The 25,750-nt window shown below is 39.2% G+C and overlaps 1 protein-coding gene across 3 annotated transcripts in view; it reads right to left on the bottom strand.

Annotated features, from left to right (window-relative positions):
• The window catches only part of SPTLC2 (serine palmitoyltransferase long chain base subunit 2), a 117,914-nt gene that overhangs the window by 61,419 nt on the left and 30,745 nt on the right, over positions 1–25,750 (bottom strand). For all 3 annotated transcript variants that reach the window (XM_067729245.1, XM_067729252.1, XM_067729238.1), the window contains exons 3-9: positions 17,376–17,530; positions 15,280–15,428; positions 13,069–13,193; positions 11,525–11,618; positions 8,370–8,475; positions 6,957–7,176; positions 4,530–4,656 (exon numbers count right to left, since the gene is read on the bottom strand). In XM_067729245.1, the coding sequence (XP_067585346.1) occupies positions 4,530–4,656; positions 6,957–7,176; positions 8,370–8,475; positions 11,525–11,618; positions 13,069–13,193; positions 15,280–15,428; positions 17,376–17,530 (976 nt within the window). The remainder of the gene's footprint in view (positions 1–4,529; positions 4,657–6,956; positions 7,177–8,369; positions 8,476–11,524; positions 11,619–13,068; positions 13,194–15,279; positions 15,429–17,375; positions 17,531–25,750) is intronic.

The raw sequence follows: 25,750 nt of genomic DNA, 5'->3' as shown, positions 1-25,750 counted from the left end.
TACAGATGAACCGGTTTGCAAGGCAGAAATAGAGGCACAGATGTAGAGAACAAACGTATGGACACCAAGGGGGGAAGTGGGTGATGGGGTGGTGGGATGAATTGGGAGATTGGGATTGACATGTATACACTAATATGTATAAAAGAGATAACTAAAAAGAACCGGTTGTATAAAAATAAATAAATAAATAAATGCTGTGCTAATTACAGCTTATTTAAAGCCTCTATAATTTAAATTAATTTATAATTTATAATTAAAGCCTCCTATAATTCTTTGAATTATTTGAAACTGAAACAGGAGGAAAAAATAAATAAATAAAGGAAATCAAGTTCCTGGTGACTCTTTGCTGTCTTTAGTCCCATCTGCAAGGGAATTCCATTGGCTCGGCATCCTGTTTGGTGAGAAAAGCTTCTGGAGTGGCCCCACAGGAAGGACTGTTTATGATGAAATAAGTTTACACAACAGAGAAATTTAAAACATGCAATATATAAAACTATTATGTCTTACAAGAAGGAGAAGATATTATGTCAAAAATGAGCTTTTTCAAATAATGCTTAATATTTGTATGCCTGGTAACAAAAGTCAGAGAATAATAGTACGGACATGGCAAGAAAACCAGCTTCTTACTTTTAATATTCCCTTAAACCAACATTAAATCTAGGACCAAACCCTAACATTACATGATCTTTTCCCCTCTCATTCCTAAATAGAAATCATATGTGAGATATTTACCACAAAGTAAAGAAAGAGTTCTTCCATTTGCAATATCAGTATTATCATGTAACAGTCTCTTCTGTTCATATATGGGTTACACTTTGCTTCCCCCATTCCCAACTCACAGTGCTACTGAAATTCACTGAAAGGAAAACCACTCGTATAGGTCTTAGGCAAATCTGACTCTTTCTAGACAAATTTCTTCAAAATATAATCATGGGTATATTATATTCTGTACTTTTCATGAAATCTGAAGGGGCAGTAAAATTCTTAACCTATCTGAAACAGGCCACAAGCCGGCCAATATTAAAAAGCCCACAGAAACTATTCAAGAATTTGAGTTTGATACTAGACAAGGCAAGAGAACCAGTGTGTCTGTGTTCTCATATCAACCTAACACCCCTGCAGGACAAGAGTCTCCCCGCTGTCCTCACCTCACTCACTCATCCTCGGGCACTCTACCTATACTGTTATGCTCCTGCCACAGTGGCCTTCATACTATTGCTGAACATGGAGTCACCTACATCTCGGGGCCTTCTAGCCCTGGATTTTCAGGGTTAAATTCCCACCTCGCTCAAGCGCTCCATAAAATCTTACCTTCTCAGTGACCACCCTATTTAGAATTACAAACTGTGTCTCCAGAACTCCTCAACACCTACCTTTCCTGCTTTTTCCCAGAGTACTTACCACTTTCTAGCAACTGTATGATTTATTTCCCTTATTAGAAACCCCGCAAGGCAGGAATTTGGGGGTATTTTATTCTTTGATGAATCAGCACCTACTACAGACTGCAGGCACTCAAATATTTGGTGAATGATTAATAAAACTTCAATTTTTCTATGGTACAGTAATCTCTGGGATTAATACAACAGCCCACTACCCTCTACAGCCCCAGTAACCCCCAAGTGTACACCTCATTCAAATGACCTGCTTGGATGCCCACTGCCTATGAATTCTGATTCACAGAGTCTAACATGTAGTGAGATACTCAATGTTTGTGGAATTAATGAAATTCAATGTTCTGAACATATGAAATTAAGTTTCTCTTAAGGTAGGTGACTTCTATTATAAAATCACACTCAGATAATTAATTGCAGATACCTCTTTTTTAAAGGTCACCTTAAGGCATAGTCAAAAGGCTACTGTCTGGTTCCACCTTTTTTTCTTCAAGGACAATGAAAAGATGCATTAAATGATGTCATAGGGCTTCCATGGTGGCGCAGTGGTTGAGAGTCTGCCTGCCAATGCAGGGGACACGGGTTCGTGCCCCGGTCCTGGAAGATCCCACATGCCGCAGAGCGGCTGGGCCCATGAGCCGTGGCCACTGAGCCTGTGCGTCCGGAGCCTGTGCTCCGCAACGGGAGAGGCTGCAACAGTGAGAGGCCCGCGTAGCGCAAAAAAAAAAAAAAAAAATGTCATAAAAATAAGCACTGCCTTAACCCACTCAAATCTAAAAGAAATCAGGCCAAATTTAAATAGGATCAGGTAGCAGGCTTTATGAGAAATGGTTAGATTTTTATTATCCTCTATTCTGGGAGAGAAACAACATAACCAGCACAAGTCTGTCACACTAATTAAAAGTTTTAGGGACTAATTTTAAAATATATTATCTAAAGGCTGGTAGTGGCAAGTTTTAAAAATGGCCACAAATTCTTTAACCTGCCTCCCATTTGCAGTGGAGTCTGATTCCCCATGCCCTGCAATCTGGGCTGGCCTTGGTGACTTGCTTGTTAACAACAGATCACAGAAGGTCATGGGGTTTCAGCAGGTTCTCTGGGAATGCTCGCTCTCTGCAGGGTCCTATCTGGATACCTGGTCTCCATGCTGTGAGGAGCCCACGCCACACGGAGAGGACACGTGAAGGTGCTCTGGTCAACAGCCTCAGCTGAGCCCAGCCTTCAAGTCACTCCAGCCCAAGTGATGTGTAAGTGAAGAAGCCTCCAGATGATCCCAGCCCCCAGCCATCAGTCTTCCCCAGCCACCTGGGTCTTCCAAGTTCAAGCCCCAGACACTGTGGAGCAAAGACAAGCTATCCCTGCTGTGCCCTGACCGAATTCCTGACCCGCAGAATCTGTGAGCATAATAAGATGGCTGTTGTTTCACACCACTAAGCTTAGGGGGTGGTTAGAGAGGCAACAGATAAACTGGAAAATGAGTGCTAACCCGAAGTCTATATCTAATTACCATATTTCATTTTCTGTCTACCAGTAGAGCCTAGATTTCATTATCTAGCACAGATAGGTCATTTATCCAGAGGTCACACATCACGTGGATCCATGCTCTAGGATAGGGCAAAGAAATTATCTACGGTAACTTTGAGAGCTGTTACCATTCGTTTTTCAGTCACCTGAATCTGTGTGCTGAGTCAACAAGGCTGATGCACCTATGGCAAATAACTAGCTAAGTGCTAGCTACGTACATATATATATATATATATATATATATATATATATATATATAAGCATAGATACATACATTTACATATATGAACATATATGTACACTTAGATCAAAGCATACTATTTCTAGTTAATACCTTATATGAGAGAGAGAAGGTAACGCTGTAGCTTTGTTAGCAGGGAGCTTCTCACAAGGCTCCACGTGGTGTTCACGACATTAATGAATTATATTCTTCCCCAAAGAATCAATTTATGAAACTAAAAATGATCAACACTTCCAAGAGACAACAAGGATGCATGTACCACAGATCAGAAAAAATATTAAGGGAAAATTCTGATTTAAGAAAACAGGCTTAAATCAATGAAAATGAGACATACTACTTTTTTCTTGTTTTTCAATGCAAACCAGATCAATCCTACCACAAAATATTATACAGCTGAAGAGTAGAGAGCTCAAGGCTGATAACATGAAATATTTCACTAGAGCAAAAGTGATTTTAGAAGTATTAAAAAAGCAAAGAGCAAATGTATGTCTCACACTCACAATGGAGATTCTTCTCAAAGTGAAAAAACAAAACAAAAAAACCCAATTGCTCCCCCTTTATTATAACTTTTCTGTAGTCAACACTGCCCTCTAGTGATATAAAAGTCAAATATCAGAAAGCGAAGATCACTGTTGGTTCACTTGAGTATGTTTTAGTCAGAGAATCTAGTTTGGACTACAAATCCCACCAAAGACAGAATAAATAGATTCAGGATGACCTTTATTATATACTGTATGTTAAATTAGAAACTCTTTTAAAAGGTATTAAATCAAGGACACTAATTCACGGAAACAGCAGCTTTTAAATACTATGGGAACAAAACATCGCTACACAGTGAATTACATCTTCACATAAAATTATGCAATTCAAGAAAGACCCTGAAGGGCTTCTCTGGTGGCGCAGTGGTTGGGAGTCCGCCTGCAGATGCTGGGGACACGGGTTCGTGCCCCGGTCCGGGAGGATCCCACATGCCTTGGAGCGGCTGGGCCTGTGAGCCATGGCCGCTGAGCCTGCGCGTCCGGAGCCTGTGCTCCGCAGCGGGAGAGGCCACAGCAGTGAGGGGCCTGCGTACCGCAAAAAAAAAGACCCTGAAGACTTATCACCTAAGATATGAGAATACGTAGGATAGTGAGATTAAAGCCTCACCATCTGTAGACAAGAAAATTCAACAGGAAACGAGCCAGGCTAGTTCTCATGGTGTGTGTAAACACACTGAAAAGTGTCCCTAGAAACCAAGACCTCACATACCTGCCAGCGCTGCCCATTAGTATACCTGACTCCTCCTTTTAGGAAAAGAGCTCAAGAAAAAGAGTACTTTTGGTTGCTAAGTGTTTACTGAGCCCAGGAAATTTTCCAAGAAAAGAAAGACTTACCAAGGGTGGTGCCGTCCTGCCCCGTGATGCACTTCATAGAAGTGATGATCTGCTCCACAACAGGTGGTGACAGTGACGTGGCGTACACTGCACTATGAGAATGTGTCCGCAGGTAGTCGATCAGCTCCTGGGGAGTTCACAGAAGCAAGTCATTAGAGGCAGTGCGTGAATTCACCGGCAATGTCACTGCCTTCCTCCCAGGTGACAGAAGCCTCCTCCCTTCAATAGCACTGGAATAGGCACATCTATCTGAGACACGAGATCAACCAATACGGTCAAAGCACACTGTCAGCAACAACCGGGTCAGACACATGGCAACATCCTTAGGCTTTGTTTGTTTTTTTTTTTTTTGGCTGTGCTGCGCAGCTTGTGGGATCTTAGTTCCCAGACCAGGGATTGAACCTGCGCCCTCAGCAGTGAAAGAGAGGAGTCCCGACCACTGGGCCGCCAGGGAATTCTCTGTTTCGTTTTTTAAACGTGCCACAACATGAAAGGAAGAAGAACTAGCTTGAAAGAAGACCTCTAAACTTAGAGAACGTATCATTTAATGTTATAAACAGCTCTGCAATGCTAAATTCAACAAGAAAGCGTTTGAATTGCTGTTTAGATACAACCTACTTCTAAGTATTACAGAAAATATCATTTGCATCTTATCCCATGCCTGCAAAGCTCATCCTTACATTCCCAAATAAGAGACAGGTCTCTAATATCAATTTTAAAGACACTAAATGTCCTCTCCAGATAAACAGAGATTTATAAAATGATATAAATGTGGCAAAAGTTAAACAGAAATTCATTGGGTCTTTCATAAGGACGCTAAAGCCATCTCACTGAATAAAAAAAAAAAAACTTGTCTGTCAGTCACAAAAATTTCAAAACAATCAGTTGTATATCTCTATTCTCTGATACCTTTTAACTTCACTAAGTCTTTATATAAAATGTGCACACAAAGAAGCTTATGTTCCAGAACCAAAACAGGAGACAGAAAATGCCGCCAGAAAACAGTGTAGATACTAAAAATTGTACAAAACCAAAAAAAACATAAATACACGGTACCTCAATGATCTCCCAGAGTATTATTTTTCTATCCTTTTGTTTAGCAACAAATCTTACCAAAAACCAATCAATTCTCCAAAGTGAGCCTGGTCCTTTCAAAAATTGAAGTAAATATCTATTGAACTTGACTAAAACCACTGATAATGGGGTTTCTCTAAAAGACAATGAATTATTAAGAGAAAGTCCATGCTTTAAGACTCCCAGCGTCAAATTTTAAAGAGGAATTTAAGGACATTTATTTAAGGACATTTAAGCACCTATCATGTACTATGTACAAATACTTGACATACACTGTTTTTTTTCCTAATACTGGAGAGTTTTTTAAAATAACTGTTTTATTGATATACAATTCACATACCATAGTATTCACTTTTTCAAACTGTATAATTTAGTGGCTTTCAGTATATTCACAGAGCTGTGCCACTTTCATTACTATCTAATTTTAGAACATTTTCATTACCTCAAAAAGAAACCTCATACCCATTAGCAGTCACTTTCCACTTCCCCCATCTCCTGAGGCCCTGGCAACCACTAACCTATTTCTGTCTCTATGATTTGCCTATTCTGGATATATCATATAAAAAAAATACTTTAGCCTTTTGTGACTGACTTCTTTAATTGAACATAAGGCTTTCAAGGTTATTTCTACGTTATAGCATGGACATGTATTATTTTTTAAACCTTAACTACAATCTTATAAGCCAGGCACATTTATCTCTGTTTTCCTGATAAGGAAATCGGAAGGTTAAATACTTTGCCCAAGGTCTCATGAAGTTTGGGAAATACTCAAACCTAGGGCTCTGTCTCCATGGTTGAACCATTTCCACCATGCTACATTGATTCTCAAATACCCCAGAGTTCATTACGTAATTTTTGAATTGGAAAATACAATGCCTTGTTAGTACACGAGAGCTAGCAGAGTAATCTTTTTTCTTCCTGTCTTGATGCTCACCCAAGATGCATCTGAATCCAAGGGTAGGGGAAGAAACTGGTCTTCTATCCCCCACCAGTTCCCCTGACATCCCCCACTATGTTTGAAATAGTGAGCACAGCTCAAACCCAATAGAAGACTATGGCAAACAGGCAGCACCACTGTGTGTTCTTTCATACAAGAGGGTATTCTGTACTCAGACCAGGATGTAGTTTAGAACGAATAAGAAAACAACAATGAACAGAACCAGCTTATCAGAGTCACTCACCAGGCAGCTGAAGTGTGAAGTGTGCTGGCATTATACGCCTAAATCACAAACAAATTTAGGATCTCCACATCCAAGTTTGGGACTCTATCTGCTAAATGTGAGTAACCAAATCGAAATCTAGTAGCCAGTACCTTTATGAACCTTAACTGCTTGATTCTCGGGGCCCATTTACCTTCTTGCCTCCGATGTATCCTCCAGCAGCACCAAAGCTCTTTGTGAATGTTCCCATCATAATGTCCACATCCTCAGGATCCAGGCCAAAGTAATCCACCACACCTCGGCCTGTAGGGCCCAGAGCCCCAATGCTGTGAGCTTCATCTAGATACAAGTATGCCTTGTATTTCTTCTTAAGGGCAATCACTTCAGGAAGGCGAACAATAGATCCCTCCATGCTGGCAAAACAGGGTAAAAAATACACACACTGAGACTTCTTAACTCTCAAAAATTAGGAGTTGGACACTTTATTATTATTAATTTTTTAAGTTTACTGCCTTTCTAAATGGTCTGACAACTCTGCCTGTGGTGTTTTTTTTAGCAGTTTTAACAATTCTTTATTTCCTTGGGTTCATACTAACTCAGGTGAACTTCCAGACAACTTTAGAATAAAAAAATTTTCCCCAGATATATTACACTTGTGGTCCATAATCTTCTCATTCAGTCTCAACAATACCATTGGAACCAAGTTGCAATCTATATTATTAGTCTTCTACATAAAACATGTAACAGTTCTTAACTTACTTTTCCAGTACATTTTATAAGGCAGTTCTGTTATTAACTCACTACTCTCTTCCAGCACTTATTAAATCTTTGTTCATTAATAGACTGCAATGGTTTTTTATCCCCCAAAGGAAAAAGAAAGGATTAATATTTATTGAACATCAACAAGGTGCCGAGTTCATTACACTAGTTTTCCATATTCAGAGTTACAACAAGATTTGGGAACAAGAAAAAATAAGATTACCCTCCAAAGGCTAAACTACAAAGCAGCACATGGTGAAGGAAATTAGCCAGCCTTAAAAGAAGCATACCTCTGGTTTTAAACTGGCAAAGAAAGACAATGCCATGGATAGGCAGATATCTAAAGGAAAGGAGACTGGATCTTTTAAAACAAACACCAGAATACAAGTGATCTTAATTCACCACAGAGGGACAGATGTCACAGTAGATTCTTCTGAAGTTTGTAATTATAGGCAACATTAGACTTTGCATCACATTGCATGTGTAATTAAAATTACATGAAAAGAATAAAAAACATTAGGAGATGAGAGAATAAATGCAAGGGCTGCAAATAGGTAAGCAAAATAAAGTATTTCTTAAAATTAAATGGCACGTAATTTGTTCTGACATATTAGGAAACATATTCCAATTCTTGCCCCTATGTATAAACCCCCTCTACAAACAGTGGAAAAAATAAAGGAGCCAAATAGAAAGGAGATCTGGAGATCATACAGCATGATGGAAAGAATAAAGAAGAGCCAGGTATTTTAACAAGTCAGAAACCCTGTCTCCTTAGTTCCAGAGGAGTCTAGATTAGTCTATGACTCCATGGCGCAAATCAGACATAAGAATAATAAAGCAGGATTACCTATATATTCCCTCCACAAGGATTAGAATTTTCTTCCAGGGCCTTCGTGTCCGAGGTTGACCATAAACAATGGCATCTTTCAACAACTTCTCTAGGCTTTGCATATCTATGGCACACAAAAAATAATTTCAGCACAAAGTATCTTCCTCTTTGCTAACTTTATTCCTAAAGTGCAAATATACATTTCTTATTCAGGAAGTGTGTCTCAGATAGCAAAGGACATTAACATAATTAGAACTGGGCAGAAAAAGATAGGGCCAAATGGGTAAGCTACTGCTGGCTTGAATTAAAATCTCATCTAGAATGTAACAAGTGTTCAAAACCACAGAAACTCGACTAAATGAGTGTGGCACAAGTGATTCAGTTGGTTAGCATGCTTATGAAATGACCAGTGTTTCATGTGAAATACCTTGCCATTCAGTTAGCTCTTTTTGTATTTATACCATCAACTGTATCTTTAATCCTAGTGAGTCACTCAGAAGTAAATGCATAAAGAAGGCTGAGCAAGAAAGTGTGAATGAAGTACGACAAATACATGCACCTCCTAAGAAGCAAAATATGGGAGAAAAGCTTCAAAGTGTACACCCCATTTCCTTTCACCTAGGATATATTCAATAAAAGCCTGCTAAGTAGCTTCATCTTGGTAGTGGGTTGAATATACACCAGTCTGGGCAAGCATGAATCTATGTGTTAGCAAGCTTGGCCATCAGTTGAGACTGTTCCATGTCTGACTTGACCAGTTGCCTGTCCACAACCAAGGTCTTCTGGCTCTGTTGGTCATTAAGGTGGTTAACAGGCCCAGGAAACACTTGGCTAGTACTACCACTAATGAGGAGCATAATTTTCCTGTTAAAGACAAATGCTTTGAAGACCACTGCTACCACCACTACAGACTGCATACTTAAAATACCTGCCCTGAAACAACGCCCCTACGAACCCCCCGCCCAAAAATCTATGCAACATTAAGTCTAGGGTGTGTTTACCAGGGGTGGGAGGCATCCCATAAATCTGATTTTATATTCTTTACTGTTCATCACTGAAGGAAGGGGTTACAAACTTACATGAATTTGCTCTCTTCATAAAAGAAGAGAGCAAATTGGCAGAAAAGAGAAATAAGATAATAAAAACACATACTACAAACACAAAATGGCCAAAAGCTGTGACTGTGTTTACACCTTTGGTTATTCATAACAAAATAATCTATCTGCTATCTAACCTAGAGATAGGAGATGCTCCCACAAAGTAAAAAGTCTCATCTGAAGCCACTAGTCTTGCTGCAGAGGGCGACATGTGGCAAACAGCAGGAGACAAGTAAAAATGGACTCATTGTTTCAGTTTCCTCTGTTTATATACAGAAGGGAAGGGAAAAATAAACACTGATTCAAAATTTTAGATGAAAGGAAATATCTATGGAATGCTTGACCATATTATCTACTCAGGAAAAAAAAAATTCAATATCTCTCTCATAGTATACTCTCCAAATCCCATGTAAACTAAAGATTTAGATAAAAATGGGGAAGGCCATTACACAAAATCCAAACAAAAGTCTTAAGACAATAAATGTGACAACATAAACATTTTAATAAGTCTACACAGCAAGACACTAAAAACAAAGTTAAAAATAAAAAATACTGCAACATAAAGGGCTTTATTAATCAGTAAAAAGAGAAACAGTTTGGGGCTTCCCTGGTAGCACAGTGGTTTAGAGTCCGCCTGCCGATGCAGGGGACACGGGTTCGTGCCCCGGTCCGGGAAGATCCCACATGCCGCAGAGCGGCTGGGCCCGTGAGCCATGGCCGCTGAGCCTGTGAGTCCGGACGGAGCCTGTGCTCCGCAACGGGAGAGGCCACAACAGTGAGAGGCCCACGTACCACCAAAAAAAAAAAAAAAAAAAAAAAGTTGCTCAACACTGAATAATCAAAGCAATAAAAATTAATATGTTATTGGACTTATTAGATTAGAAAAGATTTTAAATGATGCATAATGGCCTATGTTGGCCTGTGAGTAGAAACAGTCACTGTTTTTGAGTTGAGTTGTTGTGTAAAAATTTGTACCATATTTGGAGGCAATCTGGAAAAGCATAGCAAATTTATACCATTTTAACCATGCATTCTAAAGACTGCTGGGAATTTATCCTAAGGTACTAACCAGACCAGTGAGCAAAAATGTGAATGTTAAGTAGTACTGTTTCTAGCAGAAAAATTCAGAAACAACCTGGATGTTCAAACTGAGGGATGGACTGAATGAGGGCATTGCCTGCCACCCCGGCATTATGGGAGGAGGACAGTCACACGTACTCCAAAGTTCCCGATGTGTTGCAAGAAAACAGCAAGTCACACAACAGTGTTTAATAAATCCCATTTACATAAAACAAAGTACTGTATATATCTTTCTCACTGTAAAACATTTTATACAAAACAAAGACAAAAGGAAGAAAGTTATTACCATCCATAAACCTCCATCCAGAGGCACAGACCTAACATTTGGGCGTATATTGTTTTAGCCTTTTGTCTATACAGGTACACAGTCTGGTAAATGATGATACTGAACAGCTTGGTAATCCTTCCTCTCTACATGAGGGTTTTAACTTGAAAAGTTATGCATTTTTATTGTGATTATTTTAATAATGCACAAAGATATTTCCATTTAGAGAGAAAGGTCTGGCTTAGTGCCACTCTTCTCCGTGCTTATACAGCACCTGTTCATATCTGCATTTCAGTATTCGTCTGTTGTATTCTAACTACTGGTTTGTCTATAGTCTCTTTAGCAACCAGTCAGAGATCCTTGAGATCAGGGAGCTTGCTTTATTCACCTTAATACCCCTAATGTTATGGCAAGACATACCACAGGCATCTAGCAAGTGCATACTAAACAAGTGACTTGTAAACAAGGAAGATGAAAAAGTTCAAAGTAAAAAAAAAGAACAATTTTTTTTTTCAATGTTTTTACTTTGTACCAAAAGCCTTCCTTCAGCCTTTATTTTTATTCCAATGAGAAAGATAATAACTTTTAAAAGACTGGACCAGAAAGACATTTTAAATGTTGCTACTTCAGTTTCACTTGTATTTCCTATTAATGTAATTAATGTTACCACTGCCACTAACCCAAAGAATATTACACACTAAAGCCAGCAGTAAATTCCATAACAAACTCACTGTTGTGCTTGAAGACTCGAATGGTTGCTCCTGAGAGTCTGGCTCCTAGAACCAATGATGCATGGTTCAGTTCATCACTCAGAATCAGGCAACCCTGCAAAACCACAAGCACAGGAAGGTAAGAAGCTGGGGGGAAAGGTTTAGTTAGCCAAACTACAAAATGCTAAAATCATTAATAATTATATCTTATTAAGGAAAGCCTGCACAATGGCAAAGTTATCAATTTGCTCTGAAATCTTTTATATTATTATATTAATATTATATATGATATTGATATATTTATTAGTTTATTATATTATAATAAAATATTATATAAATCATTATTACTGTTTACATGCTATAACTTTTTCCATCCTTTTACTTTTAACCTGTGTCTTCAATTTTTTTTTTTTTTTTTTAATTTTGGCCATGCCGTGTAGCTTGCAGGATCTTAGTTTACCCAAATAGGGATTGAACCTGGGCTCACAGCAGTGAAAGCACTGAGTCCTAATCACTGGACCAGGGAATTCCCTGTGTCTTTAAATTTAAAGTAGGTCTCTGGTGGAAGCCTATTTAATTTTATCTAGTCTGACAATCTCTATCTTCTAATTGTAATATATAAACCATTCATATTTAATATGATATCAATATAGTTGTGTTTAAATCTCTTCTCTTGCTTTTTGTGTTCTATTTGTCCCATCTATTCCTTGAGGAACCATATATGTATGTTAACGTAGTCCAAGTACCTCATTTCAAAAAGGAAAATTTGAGGCTCAGAAAGGTTGTGACATGCTCATGGTCACACAGCTAAATCTGACCATATAACCAACCAAAAAAATCTCAGGTCTTCTGCTCATTAATACACTGATTTTTCAATATACCATGCCTAGATATCAATGTTAAAATGAGATGTGTAGGGCCAGCCCTTGAGGGCCCTTTCAAGTTGATAGTGCCAATCTGTTAAAATGTGATTTACAAGGTCTCTTATCTTTTATCTCTTCCACTGTCCCCTCACAAACTCTACCCACAGAAAATAAGATACATACATATATATTACTTTTAACTTATTATTTACCTATATTATTACTTTTAACCTATATTATTACCTATATTATACATATATGTATTATATATATATACACACATAATTGGCCCATATATCTCTGATCAACATGCATTACCATAAGAACAAGTATTAGGGACCTATATATTTTCATATTTTTCTATTACAAAAAAACCACCTGATAAATAATTTCCAAACTAAACATCCTTTCTTCCATAATTTTAGTCTGTTATGAGAATCCCTTTAAAACTGTATGAAACGAAGAAGGCAAGAGTCATCTAATGGAAGGAGAAAAGATCATGGGTTCCAGAGAAAAAGCTTCAACTGATAAAAGTCTCCATGGGATACACTTACACACAAATTATATAAAATTTTATGATAGAAATATCTTTGGGTAAACTATGTTTAAAGTTTACAAGAGCTTCTGGCTTGCCTGAATGCCTTACAAAACAAAAGAAGATATATACGAGGGAGTTTTCATAAATGACAGACTAAATCTTACTTTGCTAACAAGAGCAGGAATGTTCATTGAGTTTGTTGCAAATCCCATGCCATATGTCATAGCAGCTTCCACTCCCAAGAAATTTGCCACAAGCTTCTCTAGCTCTTCATGCTTGTCCAGGTTTCCTGTGTGATGAAGTTAATGAAGTCAATACCACCAAACCCCAAATCTAAGAATTACTCATTACTTTATAAAAAGAAATCATAGTCTATGTGTTATAACCTTTTCAGACTAAGGTCTATGAAGGAGTCAGTATTACGAAGAGTAAAGGCTCATAAAGAATACAATAGTTGAATAAAATCAGATGCAGCACCTGTGGTGGCATTTCTATAAAAAGGGTTGCCAACAATTTCTCCCATTCCTGTTCACACATGCTGGTTCCAAGTCTATGCCTTAAGGGGACTGGCAGCATCTGCTTTTATACATTTGAAGTCAGCTGCCATGTAAAATAGTCTAACTAGCCTGTTGTAAAGACAGATCATGTGGACAGGGAGGGGCTCTGGAGGATGAGGGACCATGGAAGGAAGGGGCAGGGCTCACCACTCAGCTGAGGCGCCAGACATGTAAGTGACACTATCTTGGATACTCTATCGTCAGTCATAATGCTCCACCCAACTCCACATGGAGCCGAGATAAAATGTCAAGTCCTTTCCAAATTACAGAATCACAAGCAAATAAGTACATGTTTCTGTTTTAAGCCACTAAGGTTTGGAATGATCTGTTATGTAGCAAAAGCCAAGTTAAAAAACACCTTCCCTCACTTTGTATTATGATTTTACATCAAATGCTCAAATTTTACATCAAGTGCTCAAATCCTTAAGGACCGAACAACACTGATTAACGATAATGGCTGCATGCAGAGAGAAAAGCAGCAGAGAAAGAAGACTGCTGAACTTGGATACTCTGTGTCCTTAAAGCTTAAGCAAGTCATTTATCCTCTCTGGGCCTGTTTCTTATCTGTTAAATACCAATAATAATATTTGCTCTATCTACCCCATGACATTGTTGTAAAGATCAGAAGGGATAAGATGTTCAAGAAATTTATACAATATAAAGCGCCGTAAAGACATAAGGTGGGCTTCCCTGGTGGCGCAGTGGTTAAGAATCCGCCTGCCAATGCAGGGGACACGGGTTCAAGCCCTGGCCCGGGAACATCCCACATGCCACGGAGCAACTAAGCCCGTGCGCCACAACTACTGAGCCTGCGCTCTAGACCCCGTGAGCCACAACTACTGAGCCCATGTGCCAAAACTACTGAAGCCCACGCACCTAGAGCCCGTGCTCCACCACGAGAAGCCACTGTAGTGAGAAGCCCACACACCGCAGCGAAGAGTAGCCCCCGCTCACCACAACTAGAGCAAGCTCGCGCACAGCAACGAAGACCCAATGCAGCCAAAAATAAATAAATAAAAATTAAAAAGTATCCTTTTAAAAAAGATGTAAGGTATGATTACTCTATGTCGTCACTGCACAATGCTCCCTTAACCACATCACTGGGGATAGACCCATGTGAAATAATAATGAATTGTTGTTTTAATCTACTAAGTTTTGGGGTGATTCACAGTAATAAACATCCAGAAAGTTGCCTTATAACTTTTATGGTTATCAGGTCTCTTGAACAAAATGGAAAAATTAGGAGTCCTCCTTTGAACTTAAATAAATCTCTTTGTAGCAATCTGTTCACTTTCACATTTTATAGACTTGTAATAATAATAAAAGAGTTAATGTTTATTGAGGGTTTACCATGTTACAAGCACTTTACATGAATTAGCTTCTTTAATTCTTGAAACACCTCTATAGTGTAGGAATTATTATTAGCCCCAATTTACCAGTATGGAAGCAGATTAATGCTCATATGCCCATGAGCTCAGTACTAGTAAGTAGTACTCTCAATCACTATCATTTGCAAAAGCCAATAAAGTCAACATTTAAGTTATAAATGAAACAAATACTTAATGGAACTTCTCTAGAGATGTTCTGTAAGTGTAACACAATGGAAAAGATAAATATATCTCAAAACACACTGAAAGCATTAAAATCATCCATCACTTCAGAAAAATAAAGCATTCTTTTTACCTGATCTGAACTACATGGGAAAGTATGTATTTGGATGCTCTATACAGTATTCTAGCTCTATCTCAGTATTATTCCCTCCTGAGTAAAAAAGTTAAGAATAAGAACATCAGCTGGCCAAACAGAGCCTACACTTACCAATTTCCTGCCGAGTGCTGCACACTCCAACTCCATATTCCTCCAGGACTTTGGCAGCCGCCTCTTGACATGGTCCAGTATTCCGTGCAAACCCAAGATAGTTGTAGGAACCCATGTTTATAACATCTTTAATTACATTCCCTGTGTACCTGTATTTCAATAGCATAAAAGTTCATGAAACTCAAAAGCAAATCAAATACATGTGATAATAAACTTATTGATAATACAAAAGGAAGCACCATCTATAGGAAGTAGAGAGAATATGGTCTAGATGAAAAGCAACTCAAACTCACTACCAATTAGGAAGACGGAAGTTAAAACAAAATACCAGTTTTTACTTATCAATAGGGATGTTTAAAAACTGACCATATCATGGGAATTCCCTGGCAGTCCAATGGTTAGAACTTGGCGCTTTCACTTCTGTGGCCCTGGTTCAATCCCTGGTCAGGGAACTAAGATCCTGCAAGCCATGAGGCAAAGCCAAAAAACATTTTTTTTAATTTTTTAAAATAAATAAATAAAAATAAAAACTGACTACATCCAGTGTTGGCCAGGACACTCTCATACGCTGTAGATAAGAATATCAGTCAGTACCTTTCTTTGGAGGGCAGTTTGACAGTACTTCTCTATTAAAAGATATACATATCTTTGACTCAGCAATTCCTACACACATATAAAAGGATATACGCTTAAGGATCCTTTAAGAGTCACTACACAATTTGTCTACTGTGTCCCTTTCCCAGGCACACAGACCAGTGACTTTCCACATGGTGGAAGCTCAGTCAGCCTGGGACCCCGAGTGAGGACAACATGGTTCAGAGGCTCCACCGATCTAAGATGGACATGAAGTAGGGACAAGAAATAAACTGCTTCTGTCTCAACGCTGAGGTTTTGTGGGTTTTTAACACAGGATGGCGTAGCCCAATCTACTCTACATTATATGTATCTATACTGTAGAACACTAAGCAGCCACTACAAATAGTGAGCCTGCTGTGAACGTACACAGGAAGGATGCTGTTACCGGTATGTTAGCAAGTAAAAAAAGCGAGATATAAAATAATTTCCATAGTATGATCCTATTTTTGTAAATCAAAAACTACCTGTGTGCAACCCCAGTAGTACAATATACATATATATACACGCCACAGAAAACATATGGAGGAATAATATACAATAAACTGGTAACAATGGTCACCTCTGGGAAGTGAGGATTTGTGGCGAAGTGGATTTGCAAAAGGATAGTGGTTAGCTGTCATAGGGGACCTTCAGTTTATTTGTATTACTTGTCTTTTTTTTAAAATAATGACCATACAACCATGTACAATATAAACAAAACAAAATCTTACGAATATAAAAAGTTTTCTAAACAATTCAATCCATTTAAGTAAAAATACTCCTTGAATCATTTGAGAAATCAAAATATCCATAAATAAATTCAGATAACTGATTCTGGTAAATGGCATAAGAGAAAGGATGTTTTTTCTTTGTGTGAGTTTTTTTAATAAGTCAAATTTTGTTTTCAACTATAATCCAACACAGTGACAAATGTAGTAGCAAAATGCATTTAAAAAATCTCAGGACTTTCCTGGTGGCACAGTGGTTAAGAATCCACCTGCCAGTGCAGGGGACACGGGTTCAAGCCCTGGTCCGGGAAGATTCCACATGACGCGGAGCAACTAAGCCCGTGCACCACAACTACTGAGCCTGCACTCTAGAGCCCGTGAGCCACAACTACTGAGCCCTCACGCCACAACTACTGAAGCCACCTAGAGCCCATGCTCCGCAACAAGAGAAGCCACCACAGTGAGAAGCCTGCGCACCGCAACAAAGAGTAGCCACCGCTCACCGCAACCAGAGAAAGCCCGCATGCAACAACGAAGACCCAACGCAGCCAAAATTAAATAAATACATAAATTTATTTTTTTAAAAAAAATCTCAGTAACAATGAACAATATGAAAGGAAACTAATCATGCTGTATTGTACTCTCAGCTTCCACTCCTATTTTGACGGAATATTCAAATTGCAATACAACATCTTCTGAAGTGAAGAAATTCTTTTTTTGTTGTCAAGAAACAATTTCCCAACTGAGACTCACTTGAACGACCAGTTGTAATCATGAGACTGTCTCTCCATGATGTCCACCCTGGCCCCAGGCACACTGCAGATGGGCCGATTCCAGTTGTCTCTAATCCTCATGTAGAGGTTCCTTGTATAGAAGTTTTCGAAATCCTGATACAATGACACAAAGTCCTGCCAAAAAATGGTGAAAATACTATAAATTAAACTGAGTTCCTTTGAAAGTTTTACAACTTCCCTTTCTGTAATGCAAAAGCACTTTAGACTAAGACGTCAATTATACAGAATTAATTGATATGGAAAACACTGGAAAGGCATCAATTCCTTATGTTATTTTTAAACAACTCAATCAGGTAAAATTCACTTAGCTTTGACCATTGAGCTGTAAGAAATGGTTGCAAGTAACTATCTGACAGCCAAAGAATTTAACTTAGTAAAGCAGGCCTCATAAAAATAAACCTGGTTTGTACAATTCTGTCATTAAATGGTTTTCTTTCCTAAAAACCTTAAAAACATGGCTCTTCTGCCCCACCCCCACCAGTAATATATTAGGGGAAATGCCATAAAAACCCCTATAATTCCAGTTTCAACCAAGAAAAATAATTCCAACATTAAGATTTCATCCTCTGCATATTTTCAAGGATCAAAATGAAACAAATCCAAAGAAAAATTATAAACAAGAAACACTAAAAGGTAGGTTATAGAAGGACAGCTACTTGAGGTTTCTTTCCTTGGATGGGCATTTTTTAAAAATCTCAAAATGGGACTTCCCTGGTGGCGCAGTGGTTAAGAATCCGCCTGCCAATGCAGGGGACACGGGTTCAATCCCTGGTCCAGCAAGATCCCACATACTGCGGAGCAACTAAGCCCGTGCGCCACAACTACTGAGCCTGCGCTCTAGAGCCCATGAACCACAACTACTGAAGCCCACACACCTAGAGCCCGTGCTCCGCAACAGGAGAAGCCACCACAATGAGAAGCCCGCGCACCGCAAGGAAGAGTAGCCCCCACTTGCCTCAACTAGAAAAAGACCGCACGCAGCAATGAAGACCCGGTGCAGCCAAAAAATAATTAAAAAAAAAAAAATCTCAAAATGAATTTTCATGATCAGGGATTTAAAGCTCACCCTTCCTCCCTGAAAATAAGTTATGCTAAAATTTAAGTCTGTAAAAATTAAGTCACAGTGGAGCTTTAATTAATGCACAATGTTCTGCTCAGAACACAGTGACCAGACCACACGAGGTCTACTTGAAGGTAAAGAGTAAACCAAACAAAAAGAAAACTGTACTACCGCTTTATGATAGCCAGCAAATCACTGAGCTTCTAGCCCTCAGATCTGGCTTGGGGCCAATCTAAATTCATCTTTTAAATAAGCTAGTCAAAAACATTAAAAGTTTAAGCCTTATTCTGTAAAAGATTTTCATTGCTAAAGAAGGCTCTACATAAAAGTTTAAAATTAACCTTCTCTGACATTGGACTCTAGAAGTGCCTACTAAATAAGCCTCACAGTAGATAAGAATCTCCTTAAATAAAGCTAAGCAGAGTCACGAAGAACTCAGGAATTTGTGGTAGCTGATACCATCTCTCCTGCAACTGGTTCTAACATTTACATTTCCTAAAGAGAAAATATCCATAAATAATGTGTCTGTCACAATTGGAAATTTATTACTTAAATACTATGTCCCGTTTGATAGTCTTTTCTTTCAACATACTGGATCAATTAAAACTGGAACAGAGACACCCAAATTCTAATTAAGGACTTTCCTTTAACTATTATTCACCATGCATTTATTTCACAAAGGAAAAAACAAAAAACCAGTCTCCAGTCCTTCTCAATGGGTAAACAGTACTAACTCTTCTTGATCTCATTTCTTTACAACTTCCTAAAACTGCACATCAACGTTAAAGGTATTAACTCAAATACTTGAGAGAAATACTTCATCATGGACAAGTTTTTATTAGCGACAAAACGCAGTATTTTTTGCTTTTAGTATATAAATATCAGGAAAAACTTAGAGTCCGGTCCTATCTACCAGAAGGGTTACTAAACCCCAAAGAGAAAAGGGCTGCAGACCAGAATGAGGTGAGCTTTGGGTAACCTGTGACAGAGCTGTATGAGGTTAGGAGGGCAGGGATGGGCTCTGATCTGAACAGAGAGACCGCCAAGATCAGGGAGCTCTGCCTCTCCTTACAAGGAGAGAACGACTAAGTCCCTGAGAAGGGAACAGGCTTGCACAGTGAGGAAGTTGTCACAGTGAGGGATGTTTGAGACCCAAAGCAGGTGAGACAGATGGTAGAAGACAGGGACTTGTGGCCCGGGTAGCAGCTTTGACTGCAGTTAGAAGGTTCAGTAGAGATCTGAAGGGATGCTAACCAAACTCGCTGCAGCCTTGCGATGAAGTAAGAAAGGGGATGGAAGGGGACCACGATTTGAGGTTCTAGTTCTAGGCAATAAGAACGTCTGTTTCTAAAAACATATACACTTTACACTTTAAATATTTTAGGACTAGGGGTAAACTAGAGGACTTTTCATTCATTCTTTCAAATCTTTCAATATATGTTTGATTCATTGCTAGACTTGGGATACATTAAGGACAGGAGAGTTCTCTCTGCAAACAATGACACCCCACACCCCAGCCTGCTCCACATCCCCCTCCCTCTCCTCTTCCTCCTCAGTTTAGTCACTGTGAAATGACTTTAGTCAGGGCCAACCTAATACTCATTTGTTCAGGCACTGAACCAACATTTACTGAGCAGTACTTTCCAGGCACTTAAGCAACGCACTGGGGATAAAAATGAGTAAGACACAACCTCTACACACTGAAGGATCTCTTAATGTAGTGGAGAGGCACACAGATAAAGTTACAACACAATATAACAAGTACTGTAGAGGGAGGCCTGCCCAGAAACAGCCTAACTGGTAGGTGAGTGGCAATGATAGAGTCAAGTTCAAACAGCCTTACGGATACCCTCCTCATGGACACCTCTGAAGATCTTTACAAACCCCATACACCAGCACATATCCATGATAAGCAGAAATAAAACCTAGCTGAGACCACCTTGGATTGTTGGGCTTGAGGTACTCACAAGTTAAGTGACTTCTACTACTGGCCTGAAACGTAAAATTGAAATTCATGGATTTGTTAATTAGGGATCAGTAAAGACCTTACCCGAAGTAGTCTGGGGTCATCTTAATCACCCAATAAATATCCTTTATTATTTAAGCCTATTTGAGGTAAGTCTTGTAGAAAACATCCTATATATTGTTTAAAATAAATAGGCACCTATTCTACTGTCTATACAGGCCTTAAGATCACAGGGTAATCTATTAATATATAACCAGTGGGAACTGCAGCACCCCAAAACCCAACACTTTAATATATCTGCAGGAAAGCTATGATTGTTCATACCAAGTGGGATAAAAAAGAGCTGTAAAGAGCAACACATCTGTTCAGGTCAGGTTTTACCACCAAATGTGTTAAAAAAAACTTTTGGTTTTCAGATATTTTAGAGTTTTGATTGTAGATATGGGACTGTGAACCTTCTGGAAAAGTATAGGATGATCCTGACAAGTGAAATTGTGCCCCAAAGAGTTAACAGAAGTTGATAACTAAGAGAAAGTCTTGAACTTGTCTTACAGAACAACAGATAAGGGAACAGCTTGTTAAAAACCCTTTGCTCGTAAACTGCTTTCATTGATTAAGTTCGCCTTAGTTTTTTTCTTTCTCTCTTTTTGCCTCTTCTATAACTGCAGGCCTTCCCAGCTTTCACACAGCCCCAGTTGTTTTAAAGGAACTTGGAGTCTGCTCCCGCCCAGTGTAAGCTGGCTGGGGGCTGCATGGGACCACTGACCCTAAACCTGGGGCTGCGCAGATGTTCAGTAAATGGCCTTTTAACATCAGAGGGCCAGAAAACTCTACCCTCAGACCAAGCTAAGCGACTCTAGTTTGAATATGAAGAAGCATGTAACCCAAATGTGCCTGTGCAGAACAAGGATTACCTCACCTTTTCTCTGCCTTTAATCACCTTTCTCTATGCCTAAGACCACTCTTGCTTATCCCATAAATACCCCAACCTCCTTGCCTTCAGGGAGGTGGACCTGAGGCTTGTTCTTCCATCTCCTCGCTTGGCTGCCTTATGAATAAGCTCTTGGCTGTAAACCAACCCGAGTCTCAGTGTTCGGCTTGCGGCATCTCGGGCAAACAGACCTGGTTCAGTAACACAAGCATTATTCTGGTATTTACATATTTAGGCACCATGTTAACCTCTGCACATAAATGAGTTCTGAAAGCTAATTTCAAAAAAAAGTCACAGGGGAAAAAGGTTGGGTGCTACCACTTTCAGAAGTTGACTTTATAAAAATGGGCCATGTTTGTTAAGACAATTCAGGCCAACACAGATGCATGCCCAGATACTTTTATATGATGAGGATAAAGATGATGAATAATCACATCAATAGAAACAGGAGCTCCCAATTACTGAGTACTTATGATATGTGTTGCCAAGGGCTTCACATATTTTTTCTCTTAAGTATCCCTGAACTCTCTTACAGAAGCTATTACTCCCATTTTCAGAAAGGCAAAATGGCTTTCCCACCTAGAGACCTGGCCAGAAGCAGAGCCAGGAACTGATCCAGGTCTTTTAATTCCAGAGTCTATGCTCCTAACCCTAGCCACAATGCCTCCCATTCTGTGCTGCTACTAAGTCAATCTGAAATCACTTTCTACGGCATTCAAAGCATGTTAAGACCACTGGACTATTGGCCCTCCCACCCCTTTCCTATGGTCGGCCTACAGCCAGCATGTGTGTATGTGCAAGCACACAAAGAAGCACACGTTCACACACACACACATTCACACACACAGTAATAGTGTACAATAAAACTCTTTAAAAAGGTTTATTTTGGATATAGCTTTTCAGTGAGAAATCCCAAGAGGAAATAGATGACTGCTCTATACAATGGAATATGATTCAGCAATAAAAAAATGAATTACCAAAATATACCACAACATGGATGAACCTCAAAAACATTCCAAGTGATAGAAGCCAGACACAAAAGATCACACACGGTATGATCCCATTTATATGAAATGTCTAGAGACAGAAAGTAGATTAGTGGTTGCCTAGCATGAGGTGCAGGAGGAAGGGGTGATTGTTAATGGGTATGGGGTTTCTTCTTCAGATAATGAAAACATTATAAAATTAGCTTATGGTGTTGGCTGTACACTTTCTGTAAATAGTAATAAAAATCATTCAACTGTACATTTTAAACAGGTGAACTTTATGGTACATAAATTATATCTCAATAAAGCTATTTAAAAAAAAAATTAAGTAGGGAATTCCCTGGCAGTCCGGGGGTTAGGACTCTGTGCTTCCACTGCAGGGGGCATGGATTAGACCCCTGGTCGGGGAACTAAGATCCTGCAAGTGGCACAGTGCGGCCCCCAAAAAAGGTGACTGCTTGACTGCTGTCCTGGGCTCCACACTTACCACAAAACTATGGAAAGTAGAGCTCTTTTTAAACCCACAGAACTAAAAAAGACAAACCAATTGATAATCCCCCAGCTTAATATATCAAGCAACTATACTCATTGTTTCCAAAGATACTGCTAAAGTGACAATTATCAGAATATTCTTAGTAAGCTACTTTTTGAAGGAGGTCAAGAATAAATCCTTCCAGGAATTTGAATTAATGTATTTTAATTCTTTTGTATCTTGAAAATTAAAATATATCAAGATATAGACATATAATGTCCCTTCCCAGTATCCTATCCCTCCCATTTCTGAATATATGATCATGAACTGTAGAGGCAAATGTTAAAGTTTAGTAAGTGTGTGGTAACTATCTACCACAACTTACTCCTTAGATTTCTAGGTATTTCCTATCTAGATACTAGAACATTTTTATTAATTCAAGCTTTTACTATACCTATCACATACATGTTTCTGAACTACTAGCCTCACCTCACACAAAAAAAAAACCAGACTGAGAGAAAACATTTTTATCCAAAACACCACCAATAACAGAAGATCAAGCAGTAAAGAATTCCAGTAATTTTAGCAATTTATATAAAATAGAACACATTTATGCTAACTCATCTTTATTAGCATGACCATGTGGTTCATTTCTACCCAAAGCAACATATGAAGAACTTGCATAAATAGTTTAAACAGGCTCTCTTTTGTAATGGAATGAGGGAGAAAATAAGGATGTGGTTATGAACACTACTCACTCAGAGAAATGAGAAAGTAGCAACATTATATTTGCATTTTATGATCCTAAGCAAGCACTTTCCCTCACCTCTTCCCAGTGTAACACTTAAAAACTGCCCTATCCCTCTCACTACATCTAAACCAGCATCAGAAAACAAACACGATCTGCCATAACGCTAAATGAGCCTTCCTTCCCTTCTAATAGCTGAATTTTTATAAGAAAATGGCAGAATTCAGCTGTTTTAACTGCTAATATTATCTTCTGTGAAAATCCTACTAAAATGAATTTGGATAAACTAGTACAGTCCTCCCCTAAACAAACTCTAGAGGCAAATGTCCCCCTCCATCCTACATATTTCCTCCTATTACTTATTTCAAGAATTATTTCCTGGGGACTTCCCTGGTGGCACAGTGGTTAAGAATCCACCTGCCAATGCAGGGGACACAGGTTTGAGCCCTAGTCCGGGAAGATCCCACATGGCACGGAGCAACTAAGCCCGTGCACCACAACTACTGAGCCTGTGCTCTAGAGCCCAAGAGCCACAACTACTGAGCCCGTGTGTCACGACTACTGAAGCCCGTAAACCTGGAGCCCGTGCTCCACAACAAGAGAAACCACTGCAATGAGAAGCCCGCGTACCACAACAAAGAGTAGCTCCCACTCACCGCAACTAGAGAAAGCTCGCACGCAGCAACAAAGACCCAACACAGCCAAAAATTAAAATTAATTAATTTTTTTAAAAAAGAATTATTTCCTGATTAACTCTATGCTACTCAGTTTACTTTTTTGTTCTACATCTGCATACAATTCAAGTACTATTTACCTGCATAGTGCTTTGCAAAGGCCCATAATTTTGAAGTGTTTATGTTCCCTCAACAAAATTAGAAACTACTTAAGAAGAAAATCCACGTGTTCCAATTCTTTTTTTTTTTTAATTTACTTTATTTAAGTAATTTATTTTGGGCTGTGCTGGGTCTTCGTTACCGCATGCTGTCTTTTCTCTAGTAGCGGCGAGCGGGGCTACTCTTCGTTGCAGAGCATGGGCTCTAGGCGCGTTGCAGAGCATGGGCTCTAGGCGCATGGGCTTCAGTAGTTGTGGCACATAGGCTCAGTAGTTGTGGCCCGAGGGCTCTAGAGTGCAGGCTCAGTAGTTGTGGCGCACGGGCTTAGTTGCTCCACAGCATGTGGGATCTTCCTGGACCAGGGATCAAACCCGTGTTCCCTGCATTGGCAGGCGGATTCTTCTTTTTTTTTTCTTTAAAATAGATCTTTTTTTTTTTAACATCTTTATTGGAGTATAATTGTTTCACAATACTGTGCTAGCCTCTGTTGCACAACAAAGCGAATCAGTCACGTGCATACACATGTCCCCACATCCCCTCCCTCCTGAGCCTCCCTCCCACCCTCCCTATCCCACCCCTCTAGGTCATCTCAAAGCACCATGCCGATCTCCTTGTGCTATGCTGCTGCTTCCCACCAGCCAACTATTTTACATTCGGTAGTGTATATATGTGGATGCTACTCTCACTTCGCCCCAGCTTCGTCCTCCCACCCCATGTCCTCAAGTCCATTTTCTATGTCTATATATTTATTCCTGCCCTGCAACTAGGTTCATCAGTACATTTTTAAAATATATATTCCATATGTATGTGTTAGCATACGGTATTTGTTTTTCTCTTTCTGACTTACTTCACTCTGTATGACAGACTCTTGGTCTATCCACTTCACTACAAATAACTCAATGTCGTTTCTTTTTATGGTTGAGTAATATTCCATTGTATATATATGCCACATCTTCTTTACCCATTCATCTGGCGGGCAGATTCTTAACCACTGTGCCACCAGGGAAGACCCCTCCAATTCTTTTACACAAAGTTAAGTACACACAGGCAGCCCCAATACTTAAACAGTCAATTTACCCTCTAGAGACAAGAAAAAGTTCCAAAGATAATGTCCTCATTCACAAAATAATTCAGATGCATCCCCACCGGTTCACTCATTCGTTCATCACACTTTGAGACAGCACCAGCTGTGCAAACTCTCCAGTCACTCCCCTGCTCAAAAATGCCCAGGACTCCTCATTGCCTACCAAACATTCAAAACACAATTTCTCATACATTCACTTTCCAGGTTCTCGCAAACATTCCTCATGCCTTTGCGTACACTTCTATCCCCTCAGC

This window comes from Pseudorca crassidens, chromosome 1 (assembly GCF_039906515.1).
Source record: "Pseudorca crassidens isolate mPseCra1 chromosome 1, mPseCra1.hap1, whole genome shotgun sequence".
Classification (NCBI taxonomy): domain Eukaryota; kingdom Metazoa; phylum Chordata; class Mammalia; order Artiodactyla; family Delphinidae; genus Pseudorca; species Pseudorca crassidens.
Note: the sequence above shows the minus strand (reverse complement) of the source record. Positions and strands in the feature narration are given on the sequence as shown.